General features: G+C 31.8%; 2 protein-coding genes across 2 annotated transcripts in view; one reads left to right on the top strand and one right to left on the bottom strand.

Moving 5' to 3' along the window:
• The window catches only part of LOC107851332 (RING-H2 finger protein ATL54), a 4,874-nt gene extending 3,656 nt beyond the window's left edge, over window positions 1-1,218 (top strand). Inside the window, exon 2 of the mRNA XM_047400645.1 lies at window positions 46-1,218. Within this exon, the coding sequence (XP_047256601.1) occupies window positions 46-952 (907 nt within the window). The 3' untranslated portion in view covers window positions 953-1,218. The remainder of the gene's footprint in view (window positions 1-45) is intronic.
• A 3,878-nt stretch (window positions 1,219-5,096) lies between these two features.
• On the bottom strand, window positions 5,097-7,413 carry LOC107851412. Its single transcript, XM_016696411.2, has 4 exons — window positions 6,643-7,413; window positions 5,644-5,778; window positions 5,372-5,563; window positions 5,097-5,274 (listed from the first exon to the last, which is right to left on the bottom strand). The coding sequence occupies exons 1-4, from the start codon at window positions 7,132-7,134 to the stop codon at window positions 5,212-5,214; spliced, it is 882 nt and encodes a 293-aa protein (XP_016551897.1). The 5' UTR covers window positions 7,135-7,413; the 3' UTR covers window positions 5,097-5,211.
• Window positions 7,414-15,151: the final 7,738 nt, after the last annotated feature.

Here is a 15,151-nt window from a genome sequence, read left to right as displayed (position 1 = left end):
TGTATTTTTGTTCATATGTTACATGATTATACTTAAGAGGAACAGGTCCAATTCAAGAATTAGGAGAAGTGTTTCACAATTGGATGAAAATAGAGAGGATGATTTTGTTATTGATGAGAATCATGGACCAGTTTTGGATCATCCAATTTGGTATATACGTACTGTTGGACTTGGGCAAGATGTGATCGATTCGATTTCAGTGTTTAAGTATAAGAAAGATGAGATGTTGATTGAAGGGACAGATTGTTCTGTTTGTTTGACTGAATTTGAGGAAGATGAGAGTTTAAGGTTGTTGCCTAAATGTAGTCATGCTTTTCATGTACCTTGTATTGATACTTGGTTAAGGTCACACAAGAATTGCCCGTTGTGTCGCGCTCCTATAGTGTCCGATATGAATAATGTTCCTCGAATGGACCATGTTGTGGAAGTTGTATCGAACACTAATGCAAGTGATGAGTCTGGTTCAAATGATGTTGATCATCAGTTGGAGAATACTGAATTGAGTGAAGAGGGGAATCAAGAAACGAGGGGTGGAGTTGAAGATCTTGATGAAGAGGAGGGGAGATCCACGATGGACCTATCGATGAAAACTCCACGTGTTGTTGATGGTAGGAGGAAAGGGGTTCGTGTTTTTAGTGATTTGGCTGATCAGCATCGAGTGAAAGTGAACAACAATGAACTACAACCAGCACGAAGATCGGTCTCAATGGATTCGTCTGTTGCTCAAGTGATTCATCTCGCGGTGAGTGAGATGAATTCGGGGAGAATTGAAGGGTGTTCGAGTTCAAAAAGAGGAGATAGAAATTCAAGTTTGTGTAAAGCAATGAAGAGTTCTTCCTTTGGACGTTCATTGCAAAAAGTGCCTATTAGTATGAAGAGCTCTTTTTCTACTAGTGGAAAGTGTTCATTGCCCACAACTAGCAAGAGTCAAGATCTAAGACAAACAATCTAAGAAAATTTCAATTTGGTTTTTTTTTGGGGGGGTGGGGGTTGAGGGGTGGGGGGATAGATGTGGTGTCCAGATCAACTTTCATGCACTTTGACTAAATTCATGGGATACCTATCATATCCCAACAGCAACAGATATCAGTTTTGCTTCTTGAATTCTTCAAGTGGGGTTCAAGATTTTCCTCTATATATTTGAATCATATATGAAAATGTAAGTGTAAAAGTAATGTTTCACATCAAGGACTTGGAAACATATGAATTGAGCTATAATTCAAAGGTTGCACAAGCTACTATGTATTACATATTCCCTCTTCTTAAAGATAGATGTTTGAGTTTATTTAGTCAATGTTGTGATGAATGATACAACAAGAGACCGGAGCAAGTTTATCACACTCGATGTTTATAACAATCAATGAAATACATGACATGTGTCTTGCAATGATACTGCCAATGTGACGCGTGAATTTTTTATTATGTGTTTGATGAAGCGCATAGTGATTTGGAGCAATTGTTATTCATGCCTTCGATTTTAAGAATGCTTATTTTCTTACCATTACGGGGTAAAATAGTTGTAAACTAATAAAGAACATGTTACATGATGTTTAAAATATTACACCGTGAGTCTGAAGTTGATTTTAGAGTTGTTAAACTTGCAAAAATTTATGAATTTCGGCTATATCTTAAATAGCGTTCCTCAAATCGGTCATTTGTTGTAGATATAAATCCCGACAGTTGAGAACTTAGTTACAGAAAATCTCGACATTTTGCATAATTACTGAAAATTTCAATTTTGGGTATGTCGATATACATAATTAGCTCCCGATACATTCAACAAAGATACATTTTTTTCCCTTTGTGAAGATGCATAATGAGCCCCCGATACATTTTTTTCGATTTTGGATCTATCGAGATACATAACGAGCTCCCGGTACATTCAACAAAGATACCTAATAAGTTGAGATTTTTATAATTACTTTATAAAGGTGAAAATTTATGTATATATGATAAATTAGGGAGTATATTTATGTTATTCTTCTAAACATGTACACATATGATTTTTAACTTGCCTCAAACAGATATAATTTAGTAAAATAAAAATATTTTTTTAATAAGGCTAAACTTTTCCATGAAATGATTTTACACTTTAATATGGTATTAAACCAAGCATGGGTGTTCGAGTTTCACACACGATCATTACCAAAAAGAATCGTTATATGTTTGGCCCATGAAAAAAAAATTAGGTTTTTATGTGAGAGATATAAATTGAAAATATAAACAAGTAAATAAAAATGTATTCTGTCAAATAGCTTATACTGTTGGATAAACGAACACACATTCCTAAAATATAGAATTTGCATTATACATTAATTGCTCTTGCTTCTCTTTTTTCTTTTGGAGGACTTTCTCCTTCTTTAATCACTTTTATATCATTCATATCCTAAATTATAACATAATCTTCAAAAATCAAAGTCAGAGACTCCATATTAAATCCCCCCCCCCCCCCCCCCAAAACCACCACCAAAGAAAAACGCAAAAAAACTAGGTGTATAACAGTCAAAATTTTTATAAAGAGTCGATATATAAAAAAGTAAATACACACACGTAAACAAAAGTCAACGAAATTAACGTATATTATGTATACACAAAATTTTTAATCGTTCTTGCATAATATAATTTTTTGACAGAAATGTGTCAATTCACTCCCTTTTGCTCTACCCCTGACCTAGAGGCTCACTCGACTCTCTTGCATGTATTAACTCAATCCAACTTAGTTTGTTATACAAAGGCTATAGTCTGGGCTCGACCAATGCCTGAATATATCAACATGACTAGGCTTCGATCGTACTGTAAAAAACTTGATTAGATTTAACTCAGATTTGACTCAGCTTGATAGAGTTCGGCTCAATGACTAGGCCTAGTTAGCACCAAGCTAAAAATGAGGAATTAGTTTTTAGTCGAAGAAAGCAAGATTTTCAAATCATATAGAGCAAGTACAAATATGAGAACTTTTGTTTACAGGAAGCACTTAAACTAGAGGGTTGGATATATAGAGCAAGTACAAAAGGGTTGGATCTGCCAAAGTGAAGCACTTAAACTACAGATGACAAAATCTCAATCGAGAGCAAAATTACGTAACTTAAAGGGAAAAAGACACAAATGGCCACTCGACCGAAACTAATTCCATCAAAATAGTCATTCATTTGGCAATTTCTAAAAGTATCCTTTTCGGCCTTTTCGGCGGCGACTACTGCCTTCTTCTTCTTTTTTTTGGTCTTTTCTTAATTTATTATTTAATTTCTAATGTCAATTATTTTAGCACATGACACTATAATTATCCTAACATGCATATTTTTCTTATTTCTTTTATTTAATAGTATAAAGACACACATCTTATAACTTATGCACAATTTATACAATAATGATACAAACTCCATGCATATCATATACAAGAAAATATATTCTATATTACAATTATATATTTCTACACACATTTTATACAATCCTTTAGCTGCAATAATTATTTAGATACATATTTTATACAATAATTATATAGTTTCTTTACATATCTTATACATATACGTATTTTATACAGTAATGATACATTTTCTATACACATCATGTATATCATTATATAACTATTATACAATTTCTATGCACATTCTATATAGTATATATACCATATTAATATAATTTCTATGTCATATTGATACAATCCTTATACCATGTTGATACAGTCTCAATACCATATTAATACACTTCTTATACCATATTGATACAACTCATATATCATAATGATACAGTCCCGATTGGCCATTTTTGAAATTTAGTTTGGGCCGACTGGCAACTCCATGCTCAATAACACAAACATGGGCGATTTATTTTTACGTGAAAGAAGCGAAACCAAAAAAAATAATTGAAAAATTATCCCGTATACATTTATTAGAATGAAAATTGCAAGTTATAGCAACACTAAAAACATTAATGAGAATAAATCATCTAGGTTTACCATTTCATATATCAATTCCATAGATTGAAACTCCAAAATTAAATTTATTTGATAGATGACATTGTTATACTAGAAAATTTAAACTTTGATTGGTTAAAATAATGTAAAGATGTTACATTGTAAATAAAATTATAATTATAAATATAGTAAATTGTTATTGTATGTAATATTTATAAATTAAGTGATCTCCATTTTACATATAAATTCTCATGATAAGTTATTTTATTACTAGTTTTAATATGAACTACATACAACGTAATCTCAGTAAGAAATATTATTTAGTGAATGAGATATATTAATAAAGTGAGTTGAACATGATTTGTTAAATTGAGCGACACTAAACAGACTTTACAACTATTTCATACACTAAAATTCATTTATAAGAATACATTATTTGTATATAGTATCTTATATATTAGTTTCATACATTAACACATTAGTTTTATACTTTACACTTTTTTCACACACCAAACTTGTTTTATGATTTTAAAATTAAAACATTTATTCATCTATATCAAACAAAATCATATATTGTATTCCATTTACCTCCGTGAATCAAAATGTATAAATCTATATGTTAATAAAAAATTCGACAATTAAAAGCAAATAATATGAACATTATTGAATTTTACTCTGAGTTTGATTTTTATTTGTGGACGAACATGAGAAAATACGCAATCGATGAAGAAGAAAAGAAAAGAAGAAGAAGAGGAGAAAGAAGGAAAAGAAGAAAGAACACTTGTGTTGATTGATATTTGAAAAAATTAAACAATGGATGTTTGCTAATAAGTAATTGAAGAAGAAAGTCGTATAGATGTTAATGAAGGAGTAAAACCGCTTTAGAGAGAAAAATGAGATGATTAATATCCTCATAATAATTGTCATTCCTTTTTTATGGGTATGAGATCCTTTTTTCCTTATATAAAATTTGTATTTTATTTTTTTTAAAAGAAAAAAAAACATTTTTTCTTTTCCTTTTAAATACCAAATTTTGCTATAAACTCACTAATTTAAAAGTTTTGCTAGATCTTGTATTAAATAATCTAATGATGTTTATTTACATTTTTTTTCCAATAAAACAAAATAAATAAATAGTAACCTTTTAAAAAGTGAGCCGAAATAACAAAAAAAAAAAAAAAAATAGCGGCCAAAATAGCCCAATGGCTTTAAATATCAAATGCTTATAACCATAATGATAAAATCTCAAACGGTACAAATTTATGTAACTATACTTCAAGTGCGTTTTGACATGCCTCTCAAGTCTCAAGGGGCAGCTTCTTACGTAGACAAAAATCGCAGTTTCCCAAACCAACAACCGGCTGTAAATTTAGTACAAATCAAACATAAAAGTTAGTTATCCAGTGCATTGTTCTTAGAAAGAAAAACTGTAACAACCTATATTAGGTGTTTGTTTACCTCTTCTTTAGGCTGGCAACAACAGATAAATTTCACATCACCATCTAAGCATTTTTTACCGGCATGGATTTGAAAAGTCTCGATAGGAGTAGCAAGAGTAAGATTTAAGACTCTCACAGTCATCCAATAATCAAAGTAATCTGTCACCGCGAGATTCACTTTCTCAATCTTGATAACCTTGTACTTGAAAACCTGCAAGGAGGAGTTACTAATTTATCAATTGTAGAGGAAACCAAACAAAGCCGCAAAGAAAATACAAGTCTGGATCATACATTGCACTCTCTCTCATTATATTCCTCGATAGCACGGTTGGCCAGTTCCATCATTAAATCATGATCTTTCTTGAAATCATATCCAGATACTGAAGCACCGAGAGACAAACCAGGATAGACATCAATGTCAAAACACTGTCAAAAAAGTATATAGGGATGAAACTATACAAACTGAAATAAAGAGAGGGATCATAATGGAACATCAGATTCTAAAGAGGCCAGCATGGGAATCAAAAGTTTAATGACAAAAGAAACCAAAACAATTCCCAGGTAGACGACACAGGATCAACATTTTAGCCTCCGGTACATATACATTCTAACAATTGGAATACCTCCAACAACAACAACATACCCAGTGTATTCTCACATGATGGGGTATAAGGAGGGTAATGTGTAGGCAGATCATACCACTACCTCAGATGAAGTAGAGAGGTTGTTTCCAATAGACCCCCGACTCAGTACAGAGCTTTATCAACATTCATAAGCTTTCTAGCTTAATAGTTTAACAAACAAAAACATAAAAGCACACAACCGACTCAGGACAAATAACAGTTTAACATACAAAAACATAAAAGCGCACAACAAAAAAGGATAACACACTGATGGCTAATACAGGAAACAAGACAACCGACGCATACAAAGCACTCTTCCCTACTGTTAGGACGAACTCCTACCCACTAACCCTCTACCCTAATCCACGCGTCCTCCACACCTTCCTAATCAAGGGTCAGGTTATGTCCCTCCATAAGCTGTAACAGTAAACATAATGGTCTATTTCATGTTCGATGTGAAAAGAACACGGACCAACCAACGATAACGGACTATTTTGGACCAATATCTTTGGTAATTCATATTCATGAACAATGGGAAACTTATTAACATCCTTCCTATTAGAATTGATTGGCAACAAAATTTATACTCACACAGCTAGCTAGCAATTACTATTAATAGAAAAAAACTAAAAACGGATCAGCAAGCAGAGAAAGAAAGGCAGCAAACATGGGTTTGAGAAATCTGCCGGCGATACTCGAGCCAAATAGGGAAATAACGATCGCCAACAGCTCGCATTGTAGAATTAAGCATCAGTTGTTTAGTGGTTTCAGCGAATGTTGTTGTTAGTGAAGAACAAATGCAATAGGGGTGTAGAGGTGCTCCTTTGATGCATTTTCCTTGTTCAAATTGCCTCTTCTCCGGTGGAACCGCAATCACTTGTTTTCCTTGTTGCCTCGTTGTCTCGTGGTAAAGTACGAGCGCTTCACGTTTATCTAGTTGCTCATCCTCACATCCATTTTCACGCCTTTGTTGCTTTGCCCTTTCGAATCGCAACCTCATCTCTTCTAAATTAGGCTTTTCTTCTTTAGGTACTTCAGGTTCAGGTTCTTGTCTCCTCCTTTCCATTTTCAAAAAGATTGGTCCTAAATCAATTTGTCTACCATCAACCATTATAACCGTATCAGTAACAGGTCTTCCTTCAAGCTTAGCTTGCCTCATCTTCGACAGTGCACGAATCAACGGACCACAATCCAATGGCTTATCATTATCACCACTGTAAAGCGATTCACCGATCGAAGGCTGGAGAATTCTCTTTTGCCTCTTCTTCTCCAACTCTTCCTCGTCTCGAAAGTGAGGGTTTTGCCTCCTCGTTCGGCCATTTTTTTTTTCTCAATTCAATCTCTCATGCAAAATTAGGTTAAACCGCATTGGGGTTTTTTTAGCTTTTACCCGACCCGAATCCTTTTCGTACAAGGATTGATCTCTCTTATACCCTGTTTGGCCATGCTTGTTCTTTTTTCTTTTCCAAAAGTACTTAAAGAGCCGTTTGTCCATGAAAATAAAAAACTCATTCATTATATTTTGATATTTTTGAAGTTGAAAATAAAGCTAAGGTTGTGTTTGACAATAGCATTTTCAAAAAAAATTGGACTTTGAATGTACCTTTTTTTTTTTTTTAAGTGATAGGGAAAATTGAGTTCGAAAGAAGTAAAAACATCTCTAGAATATGGTCTGGGATTTATATAAGTTTTACTTTATAACTTGCCTTAAATAGATATAATTAAGTAGAACAAAAATATATTTATTAATAAGGCTAAACGTTTCCATGAAATGATTTTACACTTTAATGTGGCATCAAAGCAAGTGTTGGAGTTCAAATTTCACATACGTCCATTACCAAATATATGTTTGGCTCATGAAAAAAAGAATAAGGTTTGCAGCTGAGAGGTATAAGTTAGAAAATATAAACAAGTAAATTAAAATGTATTCTCTCAAATAGCTTAAACTTTTAAATAAACTGAGACACATTTCTAAAAAAAAAAAAAAAAAAAAAAAAAAAAAAAAAAAAAGACTCACACCAGGTGTCAGATAGAGTCAAAATTTTTATAAGAGAAAATGATATATAGAGAAGTAAATACACATAAACAAAAATAGTCTGGGCTCACACGACTCGACCTAGACCTCAACTCAAAGAGAAGTTTTCAAAGCAAGGAAAATACGATAAGAAAATATCAAGATAAAAAACAAATAAAATAGAAGATAGTACCACATATAGAAGAATTGGAAACTAACTGATTATTAACTACTACTATTAGGAGTGGAAGGGATAAGAATAAGAAAGCAACTAGTTTTAGTTAGAGGCTCCTTATATTCATCAAAATTGAAGATAATTTCCGCTAACAAAACACACATCTTTCAGAAAGATTCTATATGAAGTTATAGCATTCCAAAAATGTTGGAATCCTTCTTCTTTTCTGATAATAATGGTGTCTAAACCACCTTGTGCACACATCCACTATTCCACGACACTTGCATCCTTTTGCAAATAAATGAACTAACAACTTGAATTGTTGGATGGAAATAGAGAAGTGGAAAACCATATATGCATCTAAATTAAATGGAAACAGAGAAGTAAAAAGCTAATAAAATATCTAAGTTAAATTCATATAGTGCAGATTTTATGTGTGTGGTATTATAACATTTTCATGTAAAGGGACTTAGAATTTGCATTCCCAGAGGAAAACAAGAGGAAGTGGGCTTTTTATTCAGCGGGAATACCCTTAACAAAGGTTTTATGTTTTGGGCTTTCCATGCTTGCAAGTAGATTAAAAAAAATATTTTTAAAACATCATCATCAACAAATGAGTCATATTCATGGGAGAAATTAGCATATCAAATTAAAAGACACTAAAGTGTATAGCAACACAAAGTGTGTGGAAAATATGCAAGCCAAATAAGTATGAATATAGAACCAACGCAAGAATGAGTGTAATAATGCATTATATCTGAAAAAGAAATATTTAAAAATAGAGTAATAGATACAAAGATATACAGATTACTAAATGACATAAAGTAACAAATATTCAGAATTTTAAATATTCCATTCTACATGTGATAATAGAGAATTAAAAAGCCATAAAAGTAACTAAATTAAATTCTTAATTGTATTTTGTTTACAAAAACAAAAAATAAAAGGAACAGATATCTTATACATTTGATGAGTGCAGAAATAAAGTTTTGCCGTTGTATAATTGCGATTTCACATAAAGGGAATAATAACTTGAATTCTTGAAAAGAACAGAGAAGTGCAAAGTCATAGAAGTTTCAAAGTTAAATTCTTAATTGTAGAAGTTTTCTTTTTTACGAAACCAATAAGAAACACATATAGTATTTGATTTAATGTGTTAAAACAATGCTATGAATGGTATAATAGCAGTTGCATACAGAGGAACTTACAAACTTTAAGTGTTGGACAGTAAGAAAAAAATGGAAAGATATAAAACTATTAAAGTGAAATTCTTAACTGGATTATAATGGCATAAAGTAGTTGAATTGGATGACTAATTGCATAAGGGTGAAAGTTTGGTGATAGAGAACGTAAAAGGATTGTTTGCCTGACAAAGAAGATAGAAGATTGTTGAGTTAGAACCATCGTGTTTTAGATTTCTTTAAAGAGGTTAAAGGGAGAAGTGTTGAAGAAGTGATGGTTGAGGTGTCTTTTACTATTAGTGCCTTTTAGGAATTTTGCAGGGAATCTGTAGGGATGTGAAATCTAGAGTTTGTTTGGATGGTGATTTGTCATGGTTTCATAATGTATGGTACAATATGGTATGGTGTGATACAATATGATATGGTACAGTACTATATTTGAATAGACTGTATCGTTCACTATTGTTTAATAATATTTTTTTTTATTTGGTTTGATTTGTGCGTAAAAATTCTAATATATTAAGGTGGTAAGTAATATAGGGTAAAAGATAAAATAGGAATAGAAAATATTATATGAGGGCATAGTTGAAAAAATAAATAAGAAAACCATGTAAAACCACCAAATTGGTGGTTCAAAAAAATGGACTATTCCATAGTTCTCAAACCATGAAATGTTACCATACCATACCATGTCTTTTAGTTTACAATCAAAACAGTAAATACATAATTATATCACTGATCTTGTCCGAAATTTTCAAAAAGACACTTAAACTTTAACTTCGACCTATTACCCCACAAATTTTCTTTATTTCGTTGCAAATACACCATTTTGACCCTCTAAGTGTATACACGCACCACAAGCGCGTGAAATGGCAAAAGTTGACTTTTTTGACCAATTAGAAGCTGCCACGTGTAAATAATTTAATATATAATTTATATTTTTTGTCAAATTAATATTTATTTATTTTTTAAAATCATTTCATAACCCTCCCCCCACTCACCCCACCCCCAACCCCACTCATCCACCATTATCTTCTTCCCCAACTTCTTCTTCATCACCATAACTCAACAACAACATCAATTACAACAACAACAACATCAATTAAAGCAACAACAACAATGCTATCATCACCATAATTTAAAAAAGAAAATATGATGTACAATCTCCATTTTGATAGAGCTTTAAGCTCCATTTTAATAGAGGAAATTGAATGGGAATTGGGGGGGTATTGGACGGGGTAGGGGTGGGGAGGTGGGGGAGGGGGGGGTCATAAATAAAAAAAGATAAAAAGTTTCATTAAAATGGAGATTGTATAGGAGCTTTAAGCTCCATTTTAATGGAGAAAACTGGACGCGGGGGGTGGCGGGGTGGGGGAGCTGTTGACCTGGACGCGTGGGGGGAGGGGGGAGCTGTTAGACGCGGGGTGGGGTGGGGGAAGAGGGGCGTGATAAATTAAATAAAAAGGAAAAAATTTATTAAAAAAATAAATAAAATATGAAATTAAAAATATTTGACAAGTGACAACACCTGATTAGTGTGCGCATCCACTCTCTTTATTGTGACTGAGATTCAGCGAAAAATGATGTATTTGCAACGAAATAAATAAGAATCGTGGGATAATAGGTCGAAGTTAAAGTTTTGGTGTCTTTTTGCAAAACTCGGACAAGATCAGTGGTGTAATTATGTATTTACTCCAATCAAAATAAACATGGTTCCCATGGCAACCATCCCATACCATACCATTCTATGGGTTGGAGGTATTTTCGAGATTTAAGTAATTTTATTTAAGTGAATAAGTTGGGGGTATTTTTGTAATTTTACTTTAAAATTTTTTAGTTGGTGCTTTTAAGGTAGTATAGATATAGATATAGATATAGATATAGATATAGATATAGATTGTAAATATAAATATAGATATTACATCTTGTTTGAAAAAAAAAATATTGAGGCCTCTCATCGAACCTTCACTTAAGGCCATCAATAGGATTGAGCCGCCTCTTGGTGTTAGTAATTCAATGGATCTAGTGCAAGTATTAGTGTGGCTAAAGTCACAGTTGTCCCCTAATTAGTGTGACCAAACACTACATAAGAAAAATGTAACCCTAACTAATACAAGTATAATTAATGCATGCATTACTAATACAACAGATTTTGCACGGTTCTTAGAAACTCTACCAAGTGACCCCTTAACAATCAAATAATATAAATTTTGACTACTATTTTAGAATATAATTCGATATCATATTAATATGAGTAAAATTGCAATTTATAGTACTTTTCATATAATTTTTAAATTCTAATTTTAAAATATCAAATTGATCAAATGCAATTTAACTTTAAAAAATAATCAAATTAACTCTTGAAAATGGATGGCAACTAAAAAAATAACAGAGTAGGTATCTCTAAAATTGAGAAGGATACACTCTTCTTTTTACTTGGTCTATATCAATGTAACAATAGACACTCTCCTTAAGGAGCTATGTTATGAATTTAATTTTCTAAATTAACTTTTAATTATATTTTAAAGTTTAAATCTAAATAATATTCATATAATTATTCACTAATAAATATAATACTAAAAATATATAATCTATCTCTTGATTTATTAAAGGGATAAATAAAAATGAGTGTCTCTTTTGGTCATCCTCCAATGGGAGGCCAGCTAAAACCTTTGAACACTTCAGAAAGAAAACTAAAAAGTCTAAGGTGGCATTTGAACATTTTTTTTCGGATTGAAATGTAGACAACCTAAATATATAGTTCAAATATTTAATTTAAAATTAAGATAAGGTTACCTACTATATGTCTATATCTAGCAGGGGCGGAGCTACAGTTGGTTGAGGGGTTTCATTCGAACCTTCTTCGGTGAAACCCTTTAATATTTATACATAATTAAAATTATTTTTTACGTATATATAGTAAAGGCTGAACCCCTTTCGATTAGTTCTTATATTTACTTCTGAACCCCTTTAACAAAAATCCTGACTCCGCTATTGATATCTAGTGATACAAACTAAAATGCTTTGACCATCTCACATATTCTTACTAGTTATCCATGGTTAAAAAAATAAAAAAGAAATGAAGTTGATAATTTGTCATACCCTAAGTATTTTTTTTTTAATGACAAGGGAATCTTTTATTGCTATTTTTCAAATACACAAGATAAATTTCGTTCTTACACCATATATGTAATCCAAGTATAATTTGTTATAATATGTATCGTGGATAGTGGCGACTGGATCATGGGCTTTGTTGGGTTCAAAATTGAGACAGCGTCATGCGGAAGTTATTAGTTGCAAACTATGAGACGATAAATTAGGTGATAAAAAAATTGTAATAAAAACACATATTATTTGATATGATTGGCCAAGAAGCCTACATATTGAAAACTAAATAAAAAAACTTAAAATCTATTGGGAGAAAATCTCCTCCTAAACAAAACTCTTTAAACGACTACATTATGGATTATATTATGTTATTGATATGAGAAGAGGTATTTTCTATTTATAGATGTCCAATACCTTTCCTCAAAGAAAGAGGTTTGCCAAATATGAAAAAGTTTTATATTTTTCTTTTAAGAAAAGTAAAAGTATTTATAGTTACTTTTATTTCCTTACAAGAAAAAGTAAAACTTAAAATTTGGTAAGAAAATCGGGGCAAAAAATCCTAACAAATCTCTCCTTTTTGGCTTGATTTTCTTCATTTGATCCGTCCTCTCTTCATATCACGTGCATGAACTTCATTCTTGATATAATCTTCATAACTGCTGCTTGTCATGGTTAAAAATAAGGTTTAAAATATCATGGTTAAAAATTGGTTTAAAAGTAATATTTTATTTTTATTTTTAAAGATGCAGTAGCAGGAGTGTTAAAAATATGGTTGAAACTTGTTCTCCACATGTAGTTCGACAAAAATCTTTATTATCGCCTAAATTGTTGCAGCTTGATTTTGAAACCGCTTTGAACCTGTTTAATCTCGTCTCACCACACCATTGGACCATTGAACCGTAAGCTCTGATACCACTTGTTGGGTTCGAAATTGAGAGGGCGTCATGCGGAAGCTATTAGTTGCAAACTATGAGACGATAAATCAAGCGATAAAAAAATTTGTAATAAAAACACATATTATTTGATATGATTGGCCAAGAAGCCTACATATTGAAAACTAAATAAAAAAACTTAAAATCTATTAAGAGAAAATCTCCTCCTAAACAAAACTCTTTAAAGACTATTATATTATGTTATTGATATGAGAAAAGAGGTCATCTATTTATAAATGCTCAAAACCTTAGAAAGAGGTTTGCCAAATATGAAAATGTTTTATATTATACTTTTAGGAAAAGTAAAAATATTTCCTTACAAGAAAAAGTAAAACTTAAAATTTGGTAAAAAAGTCTGGGCAAAAATCCTAATACCAAAGCTTCATGTACACCTCTAATGTACGCCTCTAATAACCATATGGAGCTTATGGCTCTAAGGGAAGGTTTAAAATTGGCTCACCAGCAGAACCTTTCTCCTATTACTATCAATATTGATTCTGAAGAAGTAATTCAAATATTGTCAAAAGGTAACCCTATATATATATGACCACTTAATTGTTGACTGCAGATCATTGATAAGAAATCTGGGACGACCAACAGTGCAGCATTGCTACAGGGAACAAAACAAGGTTGCTGATGTACTCGCAAGGCATGAAGCTGTGCAGGACTGTTTTGGAGGAAACCAAGTTTTTGCCTCACCACCATCTTTTGTTGTTGGGAAAGTTTGGAACTCTCAGGGGCATGGAACCTCTATTTTTGTAACTGAGCCGGATTAGGCACAACTCGACGTCTTTTTATTTAATGCACTTCTGTTTTACCAAAAAAAAAAAAACTGTTCTGATTTAACAAAATTTGATACACACATTATATTAGCTTAGCTGCCTAGTGGGTGATGTTATTTCCCCCCCTTCTACAATAATGTTATTAGGTATAGCTTGGTTGAATAATCAAGATATAGATAAAAGTAAAAATAAATATACATATATTATTTACCCCCAAATTTGTAATTTGTGATTTAGAATAATAATTAAATTTATATTTAACGATTAAAGACGCCCAAATTATGATGACTAAATATTTATTATGTTTTTTATGCCCAACGATTTGCTATTGTAATTGGAAGCTAGTTCATAAGCTATACAACTTTAAGTCTTTCAAGAGCAAAATTTTCATTTTCCTAATTGCCTCTATAATTATAAATACCAACAAATCTCTTATATATCTGTGTTTTTTATTTGTCAAAAAATCTGCACTCTCATTTTTTTTTTTCTTTCCAAATGTGGATATACATCAAGTAGACAGTTTGTTTTCACTTCTAAATTTATATATCTCATTATTTTGCAAGTGACTGCTTTGTTTTGTTTTCTTTTGATCTTTTTGATTATGTCAAAAGAGGGAGAAAGATATCACATCAGTTCATCAGCAAGATAGGGGGAGCTAGTCGACTATCGTAACAGAGAATTCAACTGAATATATAAAGACAAAGTCAGGGGAGCTAGCCGACAACTTTAACAGGGAGGTCAACTAATGTGTAATGCTTGTTTGTTATTATCAAAGAGGGGGAGATTGTTAGCCTTTCATATTTACGTTTTATGTTTTAATAATGACAAACTAATAATTGGACATTAGGACAATAATAATCTCTCACTGATGGACAAATTGTCAACCACAAGGCAAGAAGTATCCATCCAAATCTCTAAATGATGGAAAGTATCTCACGAGATCTCACAAAGAGTATCCACATCAATTAGAAAATCTCGCTAGAT

The sequence above is a fragment of the Capsicum annuum genome, chromosome 12, assembly GCF_002878395.1.
Source record: "Capsicum annuum cultivar UCD-10X-F1 chromosome 12, UCD10Xv1.1, whole genome shotgun sequence".
Taxonomy (NCBI): Eukaryota; Viridiplantae; Streptophyta; class Magnoliopsida; order Solanales; family Solanaceae; genus Capsicum; species Capsicum annuum.
This window is presented reverse-complemented; position numbering and strand designations above follow the sequence as displayed.

Bases quoted from the DNA above. Each gene is read 5' to 3' on its own strand.
- LOC107851412 (XM_016696411.2), bottom strand. From the start codon at position 7,134: ATGAGGCAAGCTAAGCTTGAAGGAAGACCTGTTACTGATACGGTTATA. The intron at 5,779-6,642 runs GTTTGCTGCCTT...CTTTTTTGACAG, and splicing joins GGCAGATTTCTCAAACCCAT to TGTTTTGACATTGATGTCTA. The intron at 5,275-5,371 runs GTAAACAAACAC...CTAAATTTACAG, and splicing joins GTTGCCAGCCTAAAGAAGAG to CCGGTTGTTGGTTTGGGAAA.